Consider the following 18,218-nt stretch of genomic DNA (forward strand, 5'->3'; position numbering starts at 1 on the left):
TTGGGGCACGGTGCCTGGCAATGTGCCAGCAGGAATGAAAACACAACACATGAAGGAGGGTGTCTACTACTCAGTGTTAAAAACTAATGACAACAAAAAAGAGGTGTGAGGTTATAGGGCCAGATGCAAGCATTTTGGCTAGAAATGCTCCACTGCAGTTATTAGCATACTCAGTCATGCATTGTTGTATCTGATGGCAGGTCATTTAATGGCAAGCTTCCCAAAAAGACTCGTTATAACACGAAGCTTGCAAATTATACGTCAAACAGTGCTATGAAACATTGCCAATTCTGCATTCATCACAGATGGCTAAATTAACTTCAAGGATTTGTGTTTAAGTCGTCAATGCAACAACCACATGCTATGAGCTTGTGTGGCATGCGCTTTGCACGATCAGGTACGTGTTGCGACTGAAGTACCGCTAGGTTGTGCACCAAGATAATGTTTTAGGTTCGACATGTTCAATGAAAACCTCTTATTAAACAAGAAAAGAATTTAGTTAAAAGGGGGGGGGGGACACCACAGGGACTAGGTGAAGTTGCAAGCCACCAACAAGTGATTGCATTATTGCAGTGGGGCATCTGGTTTCATTTGATAGCTCTGCCATAATGCTAGCATGAAGTTCACACGATAACAGCATGCCTGCCGCCATCCTTCTGTGCCAGAATAAAGTGCAGCTGGTATTATTTTTCCTTGACATGTTTATCCCATATAGAGCTGGCCGGGGGCCATGGGATAGAAACGGAAGCGCAATAGCTAGTTTGTTGACAAGATTAAATTAGGCAAAAAAAAAAAAACATTGCAGCAGCTCATAAGTTTTTGCGGGAGTGAACTGCCTCTTTTGACGGTCATAATGATATGTGGAACATATAAACGCCCAGTGGGGCTCATCATACCACGAAGGAAAGACCACAGATAAGCACTTGACAGATTTATTGTTCTCAAGTACACCAAACAAGCAAACACAAAAATTCATTCCGACTCTTATTATGCTAATTCTCGTGATACGCAATTATTTTTACTCGACGGACAAAAAGCAGATTTTTGTTCTGTGAACGCGTCAAAAGGAGGTGCCACTTTACGTAAGTCACCGGCTTTTAGCTGCCTGCTACCTAGCTTGAAATTGTTGCAGATTTTCTTCAGGTCCAAATTTTGCCACGCTGGACGACAACACAGCAGAATTTTCTGTGGTCACGCCAAACAAAAGTGCCACTTTGCCTAAATCGCCAGTTTTCAGCCTGATTTCCAGAATTTTGTTGCGCGTAATACCAGTTGCTGGGGTGATAGCCGTACTCCAGGTGGCACCTTGAAAGAGAAGGAAAGCAATAAAACAAAAACAATATTGTGTACACACAGGACAGTTTCCAGCAGCGCGGGCTGCTGTGTGGCTTAACTTGGTTTTCGGACTTTTGCGGTCCTTTGCTGGGGCTGCTAAGGGAACGCCACGTGCTATACCTTGAAAAGAAAATTATCACCCCCACCAGCTCCACGCAAAAAAAAAAAAACTTCGTTCACAATGCCATGGTCAGTTTGCAGCAGCATAGCGTGCCTTACCTTGGTTTTTAGATTTTTGCGGTCCCCTGAGGCCGCCGATGGAACGCCACGTGCTACACCTGGAAAAGAACAAAAGATCTACGCCACCAGGTCCACGCACAACGTCCATTTTTAAGCAGATCGTTGCTGCGCAGGCTTTACTTTACCTCCGTCCTAGGTTATTGGATTCTTGCGGTCCCCTGCGGCCGCCGATGGAACGCCACGTGCTGCACCTTGAAAAGAACAAAAGATAACGGCTGAAAAAAAAAAAAAAGGCAAAACACATGAAAGCAAAACCCTTTCGACTGGAATATGTACTGCTTACCTTGAGATTGTTGTGCGTTTTCGGCAGAACCATAATTTCGTTCCGATGGGCTTTCGCGCCAAAAAAGGGGGACTGGCGAGCAGCGCGTCGTGCACCTGCTGCAGCTGAAAAAAAAAAAAATAATAAGAAAGGGGGCAAAACCCTTTTGCCGGGAATATGTACTGCTTACCTTGAGATTGTTGTGCGTTTCCTGCAGAACCACGATTTCGTTCCGACGGGCGATGACAAAGCAATTTTCGCGCCAAAAAGTGGGCACCGGCGAGCAGCACGTCGTGCACCCGCCCGCCGCAAGCACCGGAGCCGAATGAACCGGCAGGCTCGGCCGGTCGGCCGCAGCGCGGTGGCGCCGCCGTACGGCCAGGGACCTTTCTGGGGACCTTTTTTGGTTCCCTAGGCACCCTGGGTCGCCTAGGGAGACGGATCGCCTTCTTGAGCGTTGATTTCTGTTAACCAATCAGCGTTTCCAGCCGTTCCTCCCCTTATATGCTAGTTTAATTCCTCCCCTGAAGGGCAGGTGTTGTTGCGCGTTTGTCTGGCTCTGTCCCCGGCTCATGATCGAACTCCGGCTAGAGGATTGACATATGGCTTGATTTGAGACGGCAAGCGGACGCAGCCGCAGCCGTAAAGTCAGTGGTCAAGTTCTAAAGCTGCTAAAGCCGTGGTAGCAGTGATAGCATAGGCGTTAAGTTTCTGGAGGCGTATTGTTCCGTCTAACGCCAGTTCTGTCAGTTCTGTTCTGTGGGTACTAGCGTGCGGTGTTAATTATAACTGCAAACTCCCTTTCAGTGATCGTACTGTTTCCATGCATTTTCTTTGAAATTATTACAAAAGGTCCGTCCAAGATATCAATTGGAACAATTTCATTGTAGTAAATTAGTGTCAGGCAGGTTCTTATGTGCTTCCCCACGTCATTTATTTTTCAGTGCTCAAGGGGCACCATGGCTAGGCTCACGAGAACGGACGTTATATTGCTTGAAGGCATGACATGTCCCGTTTGTGTTGACATTATAAACAAGAAGTTGCTGACGCTCACCGGTGTCCACAATGTTCATGTAAGTTTGCTATCATTGTACTCCTGTGGCATGTGCTATTTGTCAAATAATCTCAACATAAGGATAAATATAAAGGGCGGTGGTATTCTTTCATACATATAGCACCGCCGATCACATAGTGGAAATTACGATGCGAAGTTTGATTGCAGTACATTATAAATGCTTGCATTCGTTGTTGTTTCTGATGGGTGACGCTCGCCGCACGCTGTGACTTATACGAAATCGGCCGGGAAAGTGTCTTGCCAGCCGGAGCACAATGCCGCAGTCTCCTGGTGTTGGGGGTGTCGTTTGTCCGCTTCCTGTCCGAAATATGAAACTTCCCCTGCGAGCTGTGTCGCCGTGGAAGGCGCGTAAGAAGCACGCACAATTGTCCCTTGCAGGTGGACTTGGAGGAAAACGAAGCTACCGTTGAGTACGATCCCAGTGAGGTGACTCTGCGTGAAATCACCCGAGCTGTCATTGACAGCGGCTTCAACGCCCGCACCAAGAATTCGCGCCCAAGTCTCGAGGACATCACTCTTCTTATAGGTGGCATGATGTGCAACGAGTGCGTTGGGAAGGTTATGACGAGCGTCGCACAAATCAAGGGTGTCTGCCGTGTTGATGTTTCTCTGGATAATGGTAGAGCCAATGTCACATATGAAACGACTCAAACGGACCCCCTTGCGATTCAGACCATGGTAAACACTCTGGGGTTTGTTGTGACTCTGCCCGAAAGCATTCAGCCATCATCAGTCACCCTTGCTGTCGAAGGTGTTGCTTGTGACTTGTGTGCCCTTTCAGTTCAAAAGGTGCTGCTCGCAAAGCCAGGAGTCAAGTCTGTTTCCGTGTCACTCGAACAGCAACGAGTGCTAGTAGAGTTCTGCAGCTACGAAGTCAAAGCGTATGATTTATGTCGAGCCGTCGCCAGTGCCGGGTATGCTGCCACTGTGATTAGTGAGAAGGGGCCACCAGACCTCGCTTCCGCACTGTTCAGTGTCACAGGTATGACCTGCACGTCATGTGTCGCTTCCCTCGAGGGCCTGTTGTCTCAAACGAATGGAGTGGAAGGGGTCAAGGTGTCCCTCCAAGAGGCGACAGCAGCCGTGGTTTTTATGCCATCGATACTGACAAGCCAGAGGATTGCGGACATCATCACGGATGCGGGCTTTGACTGTCACATCAAGGAACGGGATCCAAGGAGGTCCTTAACATCCGAGGAAACACCTCTGCTGGAGACGTATAACCTTGGCAAATCTGCATCATGCCCCCTCATCCCCTCCAGAGGTGAGACCGTCAGCTGCAGTTACTTCAAGCTGGTTGACCCATGTTTGCCTTATATACTCGTGAGACGGTCACTGTGGGATGACCAGGACAAGGTGTAGGTTTGTGTAAATGTTGTCCCTTGCAGTGGGCTGAGGTATTATTCTTAGAACAGTGATAACTAGTCTGGTGTGAAGTGGTGTTCTGTGTCACTGTAACTGTATGCTAAAGGTGACTGCAAGGATCTCTGTGTGATTTGTGAGAATTCCTCCTCTTGCGGGTTCGATTCCCGGCCGCGGCGGCCGCTTTTCTGATGGAGGCCAAAAGCAAAAACGCTCGTGTGTACGAGATTTCGGCGCGCGTTAAAGATCCCCTGGTGGTCAAAATTAACCGGAGCTCTCCACTACAGCGTGCCTCATCGCCTGCGTTGCGTCGGTGCGTTAAACCCTACAATAAATCAATCAATGCCTTTAGTTAAGAGTGTAAATGTGAAAGCCTTTAACCTTAATTTAGCTAAAATGTTATTGGTCATAACTTACACCACTGTGACGTTTACTTATCATGGGCTTTTTTTTTTTTTTCTTTCTTTCCCATGACTGATGGCTTTGGGAACATCTTTTGTTTATTTTTTTCAGGCTCAAGTGAAGCGATTTTATCATCTGCAGGGAGTCGATTGCACTCACCATTGCCATCAAAACCGTCTTCAGAATCTGCACAAAAGGAGGATGTACCATTGGAAAAATGCTTCCTTCACGTAAGAGGCATGACATGTGCCTCCTGTGTTTCAGCTGTCGAAAAGCATCTTTTGAAGCAAAATGGTGCGTGCAGCAAATTTTGATAAACCTATATTGTTTACTCCTTGCGTTGCATGCAAAACTGTCTTGCCTCCTCATTCAAAAATTTTGAAGCTGACCGTGTGGGGCTTAATTAAAAAAGTGGTCTTATTGTGTGGAAACCAATTCACGAGCTTCTATAGTGCTGAATGCATGAAAACATACAAGTTCACTTCATTCAAAAGGTTGGGCCTTTTCTACCTCGCTGCATCTGTATTCAATCAGAAATGATGCTGCCATTGCTGAAGAATTATTGCCATTAGTGCAGAGAACTTCAAATTATCCAGCTTTACACTTAACGTGGTGAACAGCCAGAAAAGGGCACTCAATGTGCTGACTTCGTTCTAGGTGGTAAATAGACTAGTGCAGTCCATCGAAACCGTCGGAAGTGCTGCCTCCAAGGAAACATGGAAAAAGGAATTGGAGCACTGTGGCATTTGTAACTGTAACCGTGGCATCATGGGTTCTTGTGCTCACCTTGTGTAGTGAAACTTTTGCTGTGAGAGAGAGAGAGAGAGTAACTCATTTATCGAATCCTGGAGGTTAGCAGTGCGTGGGGGCCGCCGATTTAAGTCTGTCGGCGATAGCAGCAGCCCTAGTGACCAAGAGTGTTTGGACTTATAGGTACGAGCTGCCCAGCGCACCCTCCCACTGCTCATCACTATTTACATACAGAAAGGTTCTTTGGGGCATGCCCACATAGAGTGGACAAGTGTGGTTGGGGTGCCACAAAGGAGGAAATTTGGTGAGGGATACTGAGGGGGATAGATGCAGTGGCAAAGAGGGTGTTGGTTTGCAGGAGACGCCAGAGGCGTTCCTGATAGTTGGTGAGCCCTGGATAGATGGGGGATAATGGTAGCGGGCAAGATGGTAATGCACGGCAGTGTCGTGATAGGTATTAGTTGGTCCTTAGCAGATTGGGCACATTGGTAGAAGGTGAGGCTAGCCCTGGCACGGATAGTAGGTCCTCGTGCCACATTATGGGCCGTGTTCCCTTCCAGACCAGTGTGTGCCGGAGTCCAAATGAGTTCGGCTGGAGAGGTTGGGGGATTCGTGAAGAGAATTTTGGATGCCACAAGGAAAATGGGCCCAAGGGCGAAATTTTGAATCAACATTTTCAAATCTGTGATTATATAATTGTTGGAGTAGGGCGGGTTGTTAATGCGAGTGCTATTGCAGCCTCCTCTGCCGCCGAACTTTTGCTGGGTAAATTATTTGGATAAAATTCATCACAGGGTGGGCACCTAGAAGTGTCGCACACTTCAGCGCATTTGCAAACTACGAGCTTTGACCATTGCGCCCAGTGCTACGCAGGCAGGATCTAATTTCGGAGGGGGGTAGGACCCCCCTTTCTTATTGCCCCCAAAAGAAAATGAAAGGAAAATGTAGAGAGGAGAATATAATTACGCGCAAAAAGAAAGTAAAAACAAAAAAATTCTACTCAACATTTGAGACACTGTGGTGTGCTGCGGGGCAGGCTTGAAATAGCATTCATTTTTTGTTTTCTTCAGGCAGTGTCAATGGCTTAGAGTCGTGGTGAGAGCATGATGTCCAAGTTGTGTGAGCTTGGAGCATTGCATTCAATTGAAAAATAATCATCAGTAGGCGTTACTTGATCATAGGCAGAGGCATTCCAACGCCAGCTCCTGTGAGCCCAAAAATTTCGAGAGAGGGAGAGGGGGAGGGGCAGCTCCCTGGGATTCCCTCATGCATACGCCGGTGATTGTGGCACTAAAAATTCTGCAAATCTTTCATGAGAGGCACCAAAAGATAGCCCCACGTAGTGCCAATTGCTCAATTTTTTGTCATCACGGTAATGTTACACAAGTTGCCTGCCGCAGTGGTTCAGTCACAAGCAATACTGTCTGCGTCTCGAGGATGCCTGGCTGGTAAATTCGTAGCGATCCACTACTTTGTAGCTTCAGCACCTCAAATTTTTCACTGTTTGTGACCCTCCTTAGCAGGAACGTGCCACTGCTTACTTTTTTCCCTTGCTGTATCCATGAAACTTGCTTATCATGCAGACCAGGAGCAGTTGTCACAAACAAGTCCACTGCAGCTGTGGACAGTACACCAGAAACGAAGAAATTAAGCAAGATATTGAAATAGCCACAGGATGCGGCAAAGTTGCTGTAACAAAAAAAAAAAAAAAAGAAAATGTGCGTTTACCCCAAAAAGTGCTTGTAGGAGGCATATTGGTTCACGGTTCATTGTGACATTTTTGGGGTATGCTTGAGGAATGGTCTCCAATTGCTTGTTGTCATTTGTTTCCCCGCGTAGGTGTAGCCCAGGCACTAGTCAGTCTGCTGTCAGAAAGAGCAGAGGTAAAGTACAACCCAGCAAAAATTTCACCGGTTGAGCTGTCGCAGGCTACTACAGATCTTGGTTATGACGCTTCAGTCATAGAAACCATCGACCTTCAACCAGGGGAAATCGATCTCACGGTGAGTGTGCATCAAGAGGATGCTGTTTTTTTTGCATACCATATTTACTCGCATAATGCATGCAGCCCCTCATTTTCATTTTGAAAACCTGCATGTGAGAGCAGTGCTCTGTGGAATGCTGTCACCATGTTGTTTGCTACAAAACAGCTGCATCCGTCTTGTAATCGCCCCTCTTGCTGCAGTGGTCACGATGCCTGTTATCTGATCCCTTTCGGCAACACGAGGTGTTTGACCTTGAGGGATGTTAGCACAGCGCACTCACGACAGGCAAACCTGGATAACTGCGCACATAGGAAGCCTTCAGATAGAACTTAGTGATAACTCTGTAGATAGGAAGCCTTCCTGGTTTTTGTGTGGCTTCTAATGCGCAGTAGAAGGTGGGTGTGGCATGTTTTCTTTGAAGGGGTGTCATTTGAAACTGAATTTGGGACCGAGCATTGGTGGCAGATTTGCACTTCTTTTTACAGCAGTGTGAAATTTGCCGAATAAGTTAGAAAAGTCACTTCTGCCGTAAGCAAGGGGACGCGAAGTTGAAGTTTCAGTGGAAAGAAAAAGAAATTGCGCAAATTAATGTGCATTTTGTAAGCGTCAATATTAGGAGGTAAAAAGTGTGTTTATTGTGTGAGTAAATATGGTATCTGACCACCAGACAGATTCAGAAAATATTGGACTACAGTTGAACCTCGTTATGACGAAGTAGTATCGAGACAGTAATTTAGTTCATTACATGCGGTATTCATTGTAACAGTAGAGCTAAAAATCGGTTCAAACCAATAGGTAATCTGGCTCCTGCAAAAATCCTTGATACAAAAACGCATTATTTTAATCTTTGAACTTACTATAGGTAGGTTCGGAGAGTAAGTAAAGTACAAAGTGTCTGAAAGAAAAAATTTAAACTTAAAATTTGTGGTTTACCATGCCAAAGCTACATCTCAGTTATGAGAAATGCCTTAGTGAATGGCTACAGATTAATTTACACTGCCTGTGGTTCCATAAAGGGACACTAAAGGGTAACAGCAAGTTAGCCTATATTGGTGGGTTATGGCGCTGTGAATTCAAATAAACCACCCACTGCAGCAGCAGTTGCTTACACAGAAAATGGTAAAAGCGTAAAAGCAGGGGGCTTGGTGGCCTCTCAGTCTAGAGACACTATTCTTGAGTTGAATGTCTTTCAGCCTTCGTGACGAAAGTGAAAGCCAGTCAGAACAGGCTTTCAGGAAGATGGCGAAGATGAATGAAGTTATGGAGGAAATAATCCTCTGCGAGTAAAGCTGACAATTAGGGCACTTGACGCGTGAGAGAAGTGCAAGCTTTAAATTTATTTCTTGGCAAACAAGGCATCATTGGCCATTGGAACAAAAGCCGAGAGAGCTACAAGACATGTGATCTTTCGGTCTACACAAAAAGTTATTCAGCCTGTAGCGTCCCTTTAATGCGCACTGAAATCACCCACTCGCGGGGATTTTTATATTTCGCCATTTTGCCTGAATCACAATGCAGGCCCCACAGCTAGGAATCAAACTTACGACCCTGTGTGTAGCAGAACAATGACCCCCTAACCATGGCGTCACCGTGGGCTTTTCTAATTTAGTAACTACCCTCCCCCCCCAAAAAATAAAAACTGGTCTGCGACAATAGTGACCTTCTCAGTGGTCCCTCACTCCCCTGTGGAAGTGAACAATAATTTATAATCCCTACCTAAGAAGAAATTTTGTAGAAGCACGAAAGCAAAAATTGTGTCCAAGCAATTGTCAAACCTTCAAAGACCTAAACCGCAAACAAAGAACGGACAAATGTGATGATTTCCCGTGCACTAAGTGATTGCATCTGTGAGCTATCTAAATTTATTACCTATACAGTCGAACGCGGATATATCGAACACGGGTATATCGAATTATTGTCTATATCGAACTCATAAATTATCCCCTTGAAAATTCTGTGTAAAAGTATAGGAATTCGTACGTTTATATCGAACCGTATTTTTCCCGACATTGGGTATATCGAACGCCGCGCGAGCTGGAATGTGCTCTTCGGCAGTCGCTGCACCCCCGATTGAGGTTGAGGAGGATATGGAGGAATGCGCGGGCATGGCGAAGACTGGCTCGCGGAACTAATACCCCCTACCGGTCCGCTAACGCTACCGGCCGCCGTAGCGTTAGCGGACGGAGCCTGGTATGCTAAATCTCTCTAGGCACACAAGCCCGAACGCTCGGAAAATGTGACAGTGCGAGGTAGGGATGCCCCAACTGAGCACGCCTTTTTTTTTTTTTTTTTTTTTTTTTTTTGCGGCTGCGTACGTTCCCCGGCTTGCCGAAAAAGAGTTGTTTCTCTCTCTCTCTCTCTGGGTCTGTCTTCCCCCGATGTCGTCTTGGGAAAGGGAAGAGGGAACGAAGGCGCTGGCGGCCTCCTCCTTCTTGTGCATTTTGCTGCTGTTGCTGCTGTTTGGCGAGTTGCCCCGCACCTTTCGGAGATCACTGTTTCTCTCGGAGATGACCATCGCGAGCGCTTTGTTGGGGTCCGTTCAGAGAGCCTTGGAATTGTTACCTTTAAAGTTATTGTGGTACGTGCGCGCTGTTCTTCTTTTGCGTGCGTGTTGTGCATGGTGTGTGAAGGCGCAGCGTACTGCTGGAATTTTCTAGTTGTGCAGCCTCGAGAAGATCGAGTATTTAATTTCATTTCCAGGACAAAGAAGCAGGCCAAGATAAGCGTTTTTTTTTTTCACGGAAATAAAGCATCCTGTTGCGTCGTGAGTGCGGAATTAGTTGTCATTCTTGAATGCGACGATCGGTAAGTGATCGTCCGCCATAGGTGAGGTCTCAGAGCCCATATTTTTTATATCGAATTTTTCATATATCGAACTATTTCGCGATCCCCTTGGAGTTCGATATATCCGTGTTCGACTGTATGTGGTATATAAGATAAACATATGCTATTTTACCCCTTCTTCATGATTGATGCATTTATTGTCTTACCTAGAGCCATTCGTTCTTCGCATTTTCAAGTAACCATTTTGACACAATGGAAGCCCGTTTCACGCAAGCGCCAAATGTCCAGAGATCTTATCGGAGCTTTTCGGTCGACCAATCGGTGCATGGGGAAATGCGTTAGTTTTTTGACAGAATGCCATCGGTCCCACTAAGGAAGCTTTCGCTTTAATATGCTTCCACGATAAGCATTCAACGGTGCTTTCTGTTATTTCATGTAGTTAGAAACTTTCCTTTTTCTCTGGACTTTGCCAAAACTCTCCTCCATCTAACAAATCAGAACCGATGTACAAGAAAGTAGACTGAATGGTTAATTAAGCTGGCAGCATTCTTTCGTAGCATGAATGGCTAATTAAGCTAGTGACATTTCCTGCCCACTCTTGATGTCATCTTAACTGCCTATTCTAGCCTTAAAGCCTCCTCTCACCCTACCCCCCCCCCCCCCTCATTTTTTTAAACATCAAATAATATTAACCTTTCGCTGAAAAATAAGTAATTCAAAATCCACTTGTGGCTCAGATATGTCAGTTTCTTCCTCACTGCCCTCCTGCTTTTATTAACTTGTCAGTGTTAGCTGATTCTTATAATTCGCATTTTAAGTTCAAGTTGCGCCCACAATTTTTCAGTGAGAGAAAGCTGTCGTCTTATTGCTTCTAGGATAAATGGCACCCAAGTGAACCTTGCCGTTGCCTTGCCACGCAAGCACAAATTAGAACTTTCCCTGATTTGAAGCTTGAATAACTTAGCTTCAGTTTGCTGTTAGTTTGCACCTCAATGTTTGCAGGTTTTTCCTGTTACAGCTGTTCCTGATTAAAGTGAATGTATTTCGGGCATTGGTCTCTGGCACTGTGAAAGTGCATTGTTAGTTAGTTGGCGGGACAAGGATTTTACTAAATGCAGTGAAGTCTAGCTGTGGTCATTTGTGTCGTGGTCTGCCATAAATGGTTCTTGTTTTAGCGAGCATCTTTGTGTGTCCTGGTCACCATTGAGATGAGCTTCATTCTAAGCATGGGTGGTAAAAAGCTGCTTTTTGTCAGTTGTTTTGAAGACTGTACATACTGTGCATTTCAATTTTAACTTTTGCATGAATTATGGTTTGAATTTCAGATCAAAGGCATGACGTGTGCCTCTTGTGTTGCCTCCATTGAGTCCAACCTCTTGAAGCGACCAGGTGTAATAAAAGCATCAATTAGCCTCGCCTTGCAAAGGGGTCATTTTGTGTTTGACACAGAACTAATAGGTCCGCGGAGGATCATCCAAGCCATAGAGGTAAGTAATGCCCAGAGACACTCCCATGCAAAAGTTTCCTTTCCTCTCTTTATTGGACTGTACGTTTTTGTGGGCCTTTATGATATGAATACATAATGCTGTTCAGTTACTCATTGCTGTATAATTTGCCGTCGTTGTTGCTGAGTAAGCAAGGTGAAATTTACTCCGGAAATTTGCAGTAGATTGATTTAATTAACAAGGCTGTAGTAGGGTTGATTCTGTCTGTGGTCAGCTTGAATAAGATACTTTTACTAAAATTTTACTGCAAGCTTGGGCTGTTTTTATGAGGGAAATTAGTTAAGCACATTGCGCTTGCTGGTGTGATAAATGAAAGTGTGTTGTAAAAATGTCATAATTGTTTCTTTAAGCTTACAATTGAATTTTCAAATAAGATACTTAAAGGAGTACTGACACCAATTTTCGGCGTTACTATTATTGCACAGTTCGCTTCCTTTACTCAACGGAATACCCTGGCTGAAAAATGAGCGGCCTGCGACACGAAGAACATACTTTAATTGAATCTCATTTATCGTGCCGACGGAACAGCAAGCGGAGCGGCACTCAGCAAATGGACATCAGCGTGACATCATTCCGTGGTAGCCAAAAGAAGTGACGCGGACAGCGCTCATCAAAAACTCGTGACGTCACTTCACGCACGCGGCCCCGCGACTCACAAGCGGCGAGCGGGCGCCGGCGCATTCACAAACGAGTGCACGTAGCCAGAGCTACAGGCATAACCACTGCCCAGAAAGGCACTGTCGGCAAAAATAAAGTTCCACACACACGAAAGGAAGTGATAATATAGCCCGGAATCGCAATAGAAGTCGCCATCAGGACTTTTATTAAAAACGGTTATCGAATTTCTGCCGCAATGGTAGGCCTAGCACCTTCAGACAGCTCAGCCGTTCAGCTCCGGCGGCGGTGCGCTCGAAACAACGCCCCCACCGGCCTCCACAGTGTTTTGACGTCCGCGCAAAGCGGGGAGGTCATGCCGGCATTCTGTCATATGCGTCTTTCGGGATGAAAGCGCGGGAATTTGAAACAAACAATTTTGAGGCCATTCAATGTAATTAATTATCACGCACTGAAGTATTTAAAGTGCTGTTTCGGGTTCGCCAGACCATTAAGCATAGATAAAAGCAATAAAAGTGGAACATAAAATTTTCATGTCAGTACTCCTTTAAGTTCAGGTATCAAATTTTTTTAAGTCACTAATAGATGCTTCGCATGTAGCCGAATTCAGGCATGTTTTGCGTAAGGAAACAGTGCATGAATAGGCCAATATTTTTAACATACAAGGAGCGTCATATTAATGCATATCAAAGCTCTACTTCAATTGTACTGCTAGATGGCAAAGAATTCTGGTAGGCTTAACATCTACTAAAATCTACAAATCTACATCTACAACGCCACGACAACGACAACGCTGATGGAGGGACATGCCCGCGGGCAAGAGATGCGTCGCATCTAAAAAACGAAATCACCTTCACCAAGACCCCATTTCAGCTGCTCCAGCAGCTCGTTGTTTTCACATCTGCAGTTACTTTGTAACGTGCACTAAATACTAGGGACCAAGTCCACATCTCGCTACCTCTGGTGTGAAAGTAGCAGTACATGTCGTAAAAAAAAAAAAGTATCAGGTTTCGAAATGTCTTGCACTTGCCTTAAAGGGGCCATGAAGACAAGTTTGCACCCGCCGCGGTGGCTCAGTGGCTAAGGCGTTGCGCTGCTGAGCACGAGGTCGCGGGTTCGATTCCCGGCCGCGGCGGTCGCTTTTCTGATGGAGGCGAAAAGCAAAAACGCTCGTGTGTTCGAGATTTCGGCGCACGTTAAAGATCCCCAGGTGGTCAAAATTAATCCGGAGTCCTCCACTACGGCGCGCCTCATCGCCTGAGTTGCGTCGGCGCGGTAAACCCCACAATCAATCAATTAATACTAAAATGTAGTTCCACAATGTAATAAACAAAGCACAACTAAAAGGTGTGATTGTGCTTGAATGTTTGGTGCATGTTTAATGCTTTGCACATTGAACAAAAAATTCACAGTTCTTGGTCTGCATATTATTTCTTGTATCGTCCAGACAACTATCCATTCTTTTTATTAACTTTTCAGCATGCCAAAATAAAAACAGTGGTTCATGTTGAGCTTTCCACGGTAGAAGAAGAAAGCTTCGGGTGCTTAAATGTGCAATAATTTTTGTCACAGGCGCTTTGTTTTTCTCAAAAAATATTTGGAAGACATTTTAAAGCACATTTGCCGCAACATTGTTTATGTACAAAATGTAAATGTATCTTTAATTACTCACTTTTTAGTATGCTGTAAAAACCCAAGGTATAAAAAGAAGGATATTCTACAGCATTTTCAACAAAACAAGGAACAATGCAAATGATAAACTAGTCAGTCAGCAACAACATAATAAAATGTCTCAGGGGAAAGGTAACACAGATCGTATATGCATGTGTTTTTGTTGTGCATGAAATATCAAGAGTGGTTACAACCCGTTATTGGTTTCTAATACCCCTGTCACACGGGTACCTTCAATCGCAATTGAAGTGAATCGCGATTGAGTTTTCGAGCGCGCTCGACGTACTGCCGCTGCTACACGGCCCGTTTCAATCACGATCGAGAAGTTGCACCGCTTGCACTCGTGTTCTTCAGATGGCGCTAACAATGTACTTACGGCCGGCGTGTGGTAACTTCGCGTGGTCGTAGGTATACGTAACTATGGAAATGTTACTGCACGCTTGTTTGGGTCAAGTTATTTGACACAATTTGTGGCATTAGTTGAAGTTTTCAGCTTCTGTGTCATTACTGAGCGGGGACGAGAGTATCACCGCTTTCGTTCAATCATGCTTGAGAAACCAGGATTGAGTTCGAGCGGGATCGAGCTCGATCGCGATTGAAACTGCCGTGTAGAATGCGCCCGATCCAGATTGAGCTCGATCCAGATAGACTCAATCGCGATTGAAAGTGCCCGTGTGACAGGGGTATAAGTTAGCCAAGCAGATTTAAAACATGACAGGTCTGTGAGGGCAACAATGTTATTATTAAGGTAGTGTGTTCCACAGATTTGTCAATAAAATTATAGGTGAAAACTGATATTTAATAGTGTGTGAAAATGTTGGTTTAATCTTGCACACGTGGTAGATGTGAGGGGAAACGTGTGGAGCCAGTTGAATGAAGCCTTCGGAAAATGATGTGTCACTGTGATTTAAATGTGAGAAAATGTTAGTCGGTAAAACTTCCTGTGTGTGGCAAGTGGCGAAGCATTCATAATAGTTGCAGTAATGATGCTCTTCGATGACAAGAATAACTGAACAAGATAAGCCTAGCTTCATTGTTTTATAGTGATTCAAGCGTATCAGTCAAAATAGCAGTATCAAGGTGCCAAGGTTGGTGCCTACCAGCCCTTGTGCCAAGCCTTGCTCTGTTTTGTTGGGAATACATGGGGCATCCTCGATTTACGAGTTTTGGACGGTCCGCAGGCAGTCCAAGAACTGCGTTCGGACCGGAAGCGCCACAGGAATACATGGGAAAATCGAGCGCTGGATCGCATCTCGGGCAGTTCGCGGACAATCCAACACTAATTACCGAGGAGGCCCATAGTATGTTGATTTGTATGCTGTGTAATTTCTGGAAAAATTGGAAATAAACAATAACGATTGTGGAATTTTTCTAACGTGTTGCCCAGTTTGGTGCTTCCCAAAATGTTAATGAAAAATCTGGTTCGCTGTGTATTTACTTTTCTTTGTCACCAAACATGTGTATTAATACTGCAGCGAGCATGAATACTTCAGATAATCTCTAAATGTACCTATATCTCATCCCTGCTCAGGAGCTGGGTTTTGAAGCACTGCCTGCCACGATCAATAAGCTGGATGTGGATCACCTCACCCATGTTGCTGAAATCAGAAAGTAAGTCTCTCCCTGCCTTTTTTTTGTCTGTATGTACTTCCTTCCATTTTAATGCGTTATTGATCCAGGGAAATCAGGATGTTTAAGTAAGGTACGTGTCAGTGAAGCTTTGCAGCTGGATTTATGTCGCACGGAATGTTGAAGGAAGCACCACTGCTTTTAAGTCTGGCCGGCACTGGAGCTTTCTTCACAAGTGCACTCTTGCATTATGGCTGGAAACGACAGCTTGAAAAATGAATTCTAAAAAATTTAGAAGAGGTACCTCCAAGGGTTACTCAAAAAATGCAAAGCATGTATTGGCTCAATTCCGTAAAGATTATTCACCTCATAAATAGTCATTGATTTGCGTCATTTCATGCCTAATTTGCCATGTTTGCCTGTATGGTGCAACTAGCAATAGTGTTTATACCCGTGAGCTCCCTGTGCACCACAGATCAAGTTGTTTTGCCAACAGGAAAACCCACAATACCTGGAGATGTCAGGGGAAGCATAGGCACTGAGGAAAAAAATCAGATTCAGTATTGTCTAGGAAAAAATACTGAAGGGGTGCGAATATCCAAAACTTTGAATATTTCGGGAATGTTGTTTGAACTTAAACTTGATTGCTTTAACCATTTATTATTCAAAGTATTGATTTTTTCAGCCTTATTGATACATTTTTAAGGAGCCTGTGTTATAAAGACATACCGTCCGGCAATCCGGCAAGACTTATCAACCAACCTTATGTGAAATTAAAGGGACAGACAACCAATTTTTGTCGAGTATATACTCTCTATCCCAAATGAAAGGGTATCACTTAAAGCACCTTGACGAGAAACGGTTTTGCTGATAACGCCCTAGAACTTTTAAAATCGAATTTTTTTATCTACGAACCGTATGTGTCCCTCCTAAAACTAATACTGGCAACCATGACATAAAGTAGCTCGGCAACATACTTTTGTCTGTATGCGAAATAAAAAACGATATTTAAAAACTTGTTCCCAGCTAAAAAAGTTTGAATCGCAGGCTTTCTTGTTCCTGTATGTGTTTTTTTAATGCAACAGTCTATTTTGCACGAATGCGCCATCTGTTGGGATAGACGATAGGTAGAATCTGGCTTCACGTTGTGGAGGCGGGAAGTTCGATTCTCCCCGGGCGCGACGTTTTTTTTTTTTTTTTTTTTTTAAGCTGCCGTTGGCGTATTTAGAAACTGAAATCAAATATTTTGGCAGAACAAACGTCTCTGCCTCAGGCAGAATCGTCAAAGCTCCTTCACTGGGTCTGTTTACTGAACGCTGCCGTTGATTCTGGGCATGGAGGCTCAGTTAGCCACACTGAGAGCAACCCAGCGGCGGCGGGCGGCGTGTCTAAAAAAAATTTTAAAATAATGCTAAAAAATACATATACAATTTAACCGTACACAAATACTTGTGTTAAAAGGTTTTCAATACGTAAATAAACGCTTCAGCAGTTACAGTAGCTGCTAGGTTTGCAGGTCACGTGACAGGGACACATATTGTAGTTCCAAGTTTCGACACTACGAACCGCCACCCTTCCGTTTTCAGGAAGTTTGCTGCCAAATTAAAATTATTTCCGCCAGTTTGTTTAGAAATTGCTTGTGGTTACCGGGCTATATAAAACGCTGGCTTTCATATGAGCTAGAGAACATATACGCGACAAAAATCGGTTGTCTGTCCCTTTAAGAAAGTTGCAGTGCGATCAAGCTGTCATAAAGTTTCATCCGGAAAAACGCACTGACTAGGAACATGTGAATGGAGTTCTGCTGTGTTAGAAATTTACGGATAATAAAAAAAATGTATAAACTAAATTTGGGAGTTTTACGCATTGAAGCTAGACCTAGCCCACGAGGTGTGTTGTAGGGGAAAGCTCCATATTAATCTTGATCACCTGGGGATCGTTCACGTGCGCCAAAATCTCGACCCGCGGGCATTCTCGTTTTGTGCCTGCATAAGAAAAATGGCCACCGTGGCCGAGATTGAACCTGCGTCCTTGGGCTTTGCAGCACAGCGCTTTAGTCACTGAGCCACCAGGGTGTGTTTGTAATGAAAAAAGTACGAGTTGGCTTCAGCAAGCATGCACCACTAAGCATGCGCACAGGCTTCACGGCATGGCACACAATCGTATTTTGGCTTTTCCGCATGATACCAAAACTTCGCAAAGTAGCCTCAGTCTGTCCAGAAGTGCAATGAAATCCAAATTATTTAACCCCATAAATTTGATCCAGCACAAACTAATGGTTCAAAATCTCTCTCTTTTTTTTTCAGTTTCTAAGAAAAGCATGAAAAGCAACTCGGTGTTGCCATTAGTTTTGGTAGCCTGTGTTCCTTTCCCATCAGTGTTTTGTCTATACTCGGGTACAACTTAAAAACGACAACGGAAGTTGCCATTGCGCCTCATCACCGCGGCCGGCTGTTCCTCCACGCAGCGCAAAGCGCACCTTACTGCGAGTATTTTGAACATGACATGAGCTGTATCAGGGATTTTTCAGTCTTAATCTGCTTATAAATTATAAATTACTGCAGCGACGACAAAAAAAAAAAACTATGCGCACTCGTGCTGACATCCAGGGCCTTCACTTCGGCGCAGTGATACACCGCACGAGCTATTGCCGCTCTTAACTT

At 44.7% G+C, this 18,218-nt stretch overlaps 2 protein-coding genes across 2 annotated transcripts in view; one reads left to right on the plus strand and one right to left on the minus strand.

Annotated features, from left to right (window-relative positions):
- Positions 1-918: 918 nt before the first annotated feature.
- On the minus strand, positions 919-2,411 carry LOC144159684 (uncharacterized). The gene is made up of 6 exons (XM_077691329.1): positions 2,383-2,411; positions 2,028-2,301; positions 1,859-1,962; positions 1,701-1,790; positions 1,555-1,613; positions 919-1,305 (listed from the first exon to the last, which is right to left on the minus strand). Exons 1-6 carry the CDS (start codon positions 2,409-2,411, stop codon positions 1,109-1,111), a joined length of 753 nt encoding a protein of 250 aa, XP_077547455.1. The 3' UTR covers positions 919-1,108.
- Positions 2,412-2,473: 62 nt separating this feature from the next.
- LOC144152429 (copper-transporting ATPase 2-like) overlaps positions 2,474-18,218 on the plus strand; it is a 65,657-nt gene continuing 49,912 nt past the window's right edge. The window contains exons 1-7 of the mRNA XM_077683700.1: positions 2,474-2,689; positions 2,782-2,910; positions 3,291-4,176; positions 4,788-4,970; positions 7,266-7,429; positions 11,521-11,682; positions 15,518-15,597. Coding sequence (XP_077539826.1) covers positions 2,797-2,910; positions 3,291-4,176; positions 4,788-4,970; positions 7,266-7,429; positions 11,521-11,682; positions 15,518-15,597 — 1,589 coding nt within the window. The 5' untranslated portion in view covers positions 2,474-2,689; positions 2,782-2,796. The remainder of the gene's footprint in view (positions 2,690-2,781; positions 2,911-3,290; positions 4,177-4,787; positions 4,971-7,265; positions 7,430-11,520; positions 11,683-15,517; positions 15,598-18,218) is intronic.

Source organism: Haemaphysalis longicornis, unplaced genomic scaffold (genome assembly GCF_048455015.1).
Source record: "Haemaphysalis longicornis isolate Haplotype H1 unplaced genomic scaffold, Haemaphysalis longicornis Haplotype H1 scaffold_1, whole genome shotgun sequence".
Lineage (NCBI taxonomy): Eukaryota > Metazoa > Arthropoda > Arachnida > Ixodida > Ixodidae > Haemaphysalis > Haemaphysalis longicornis.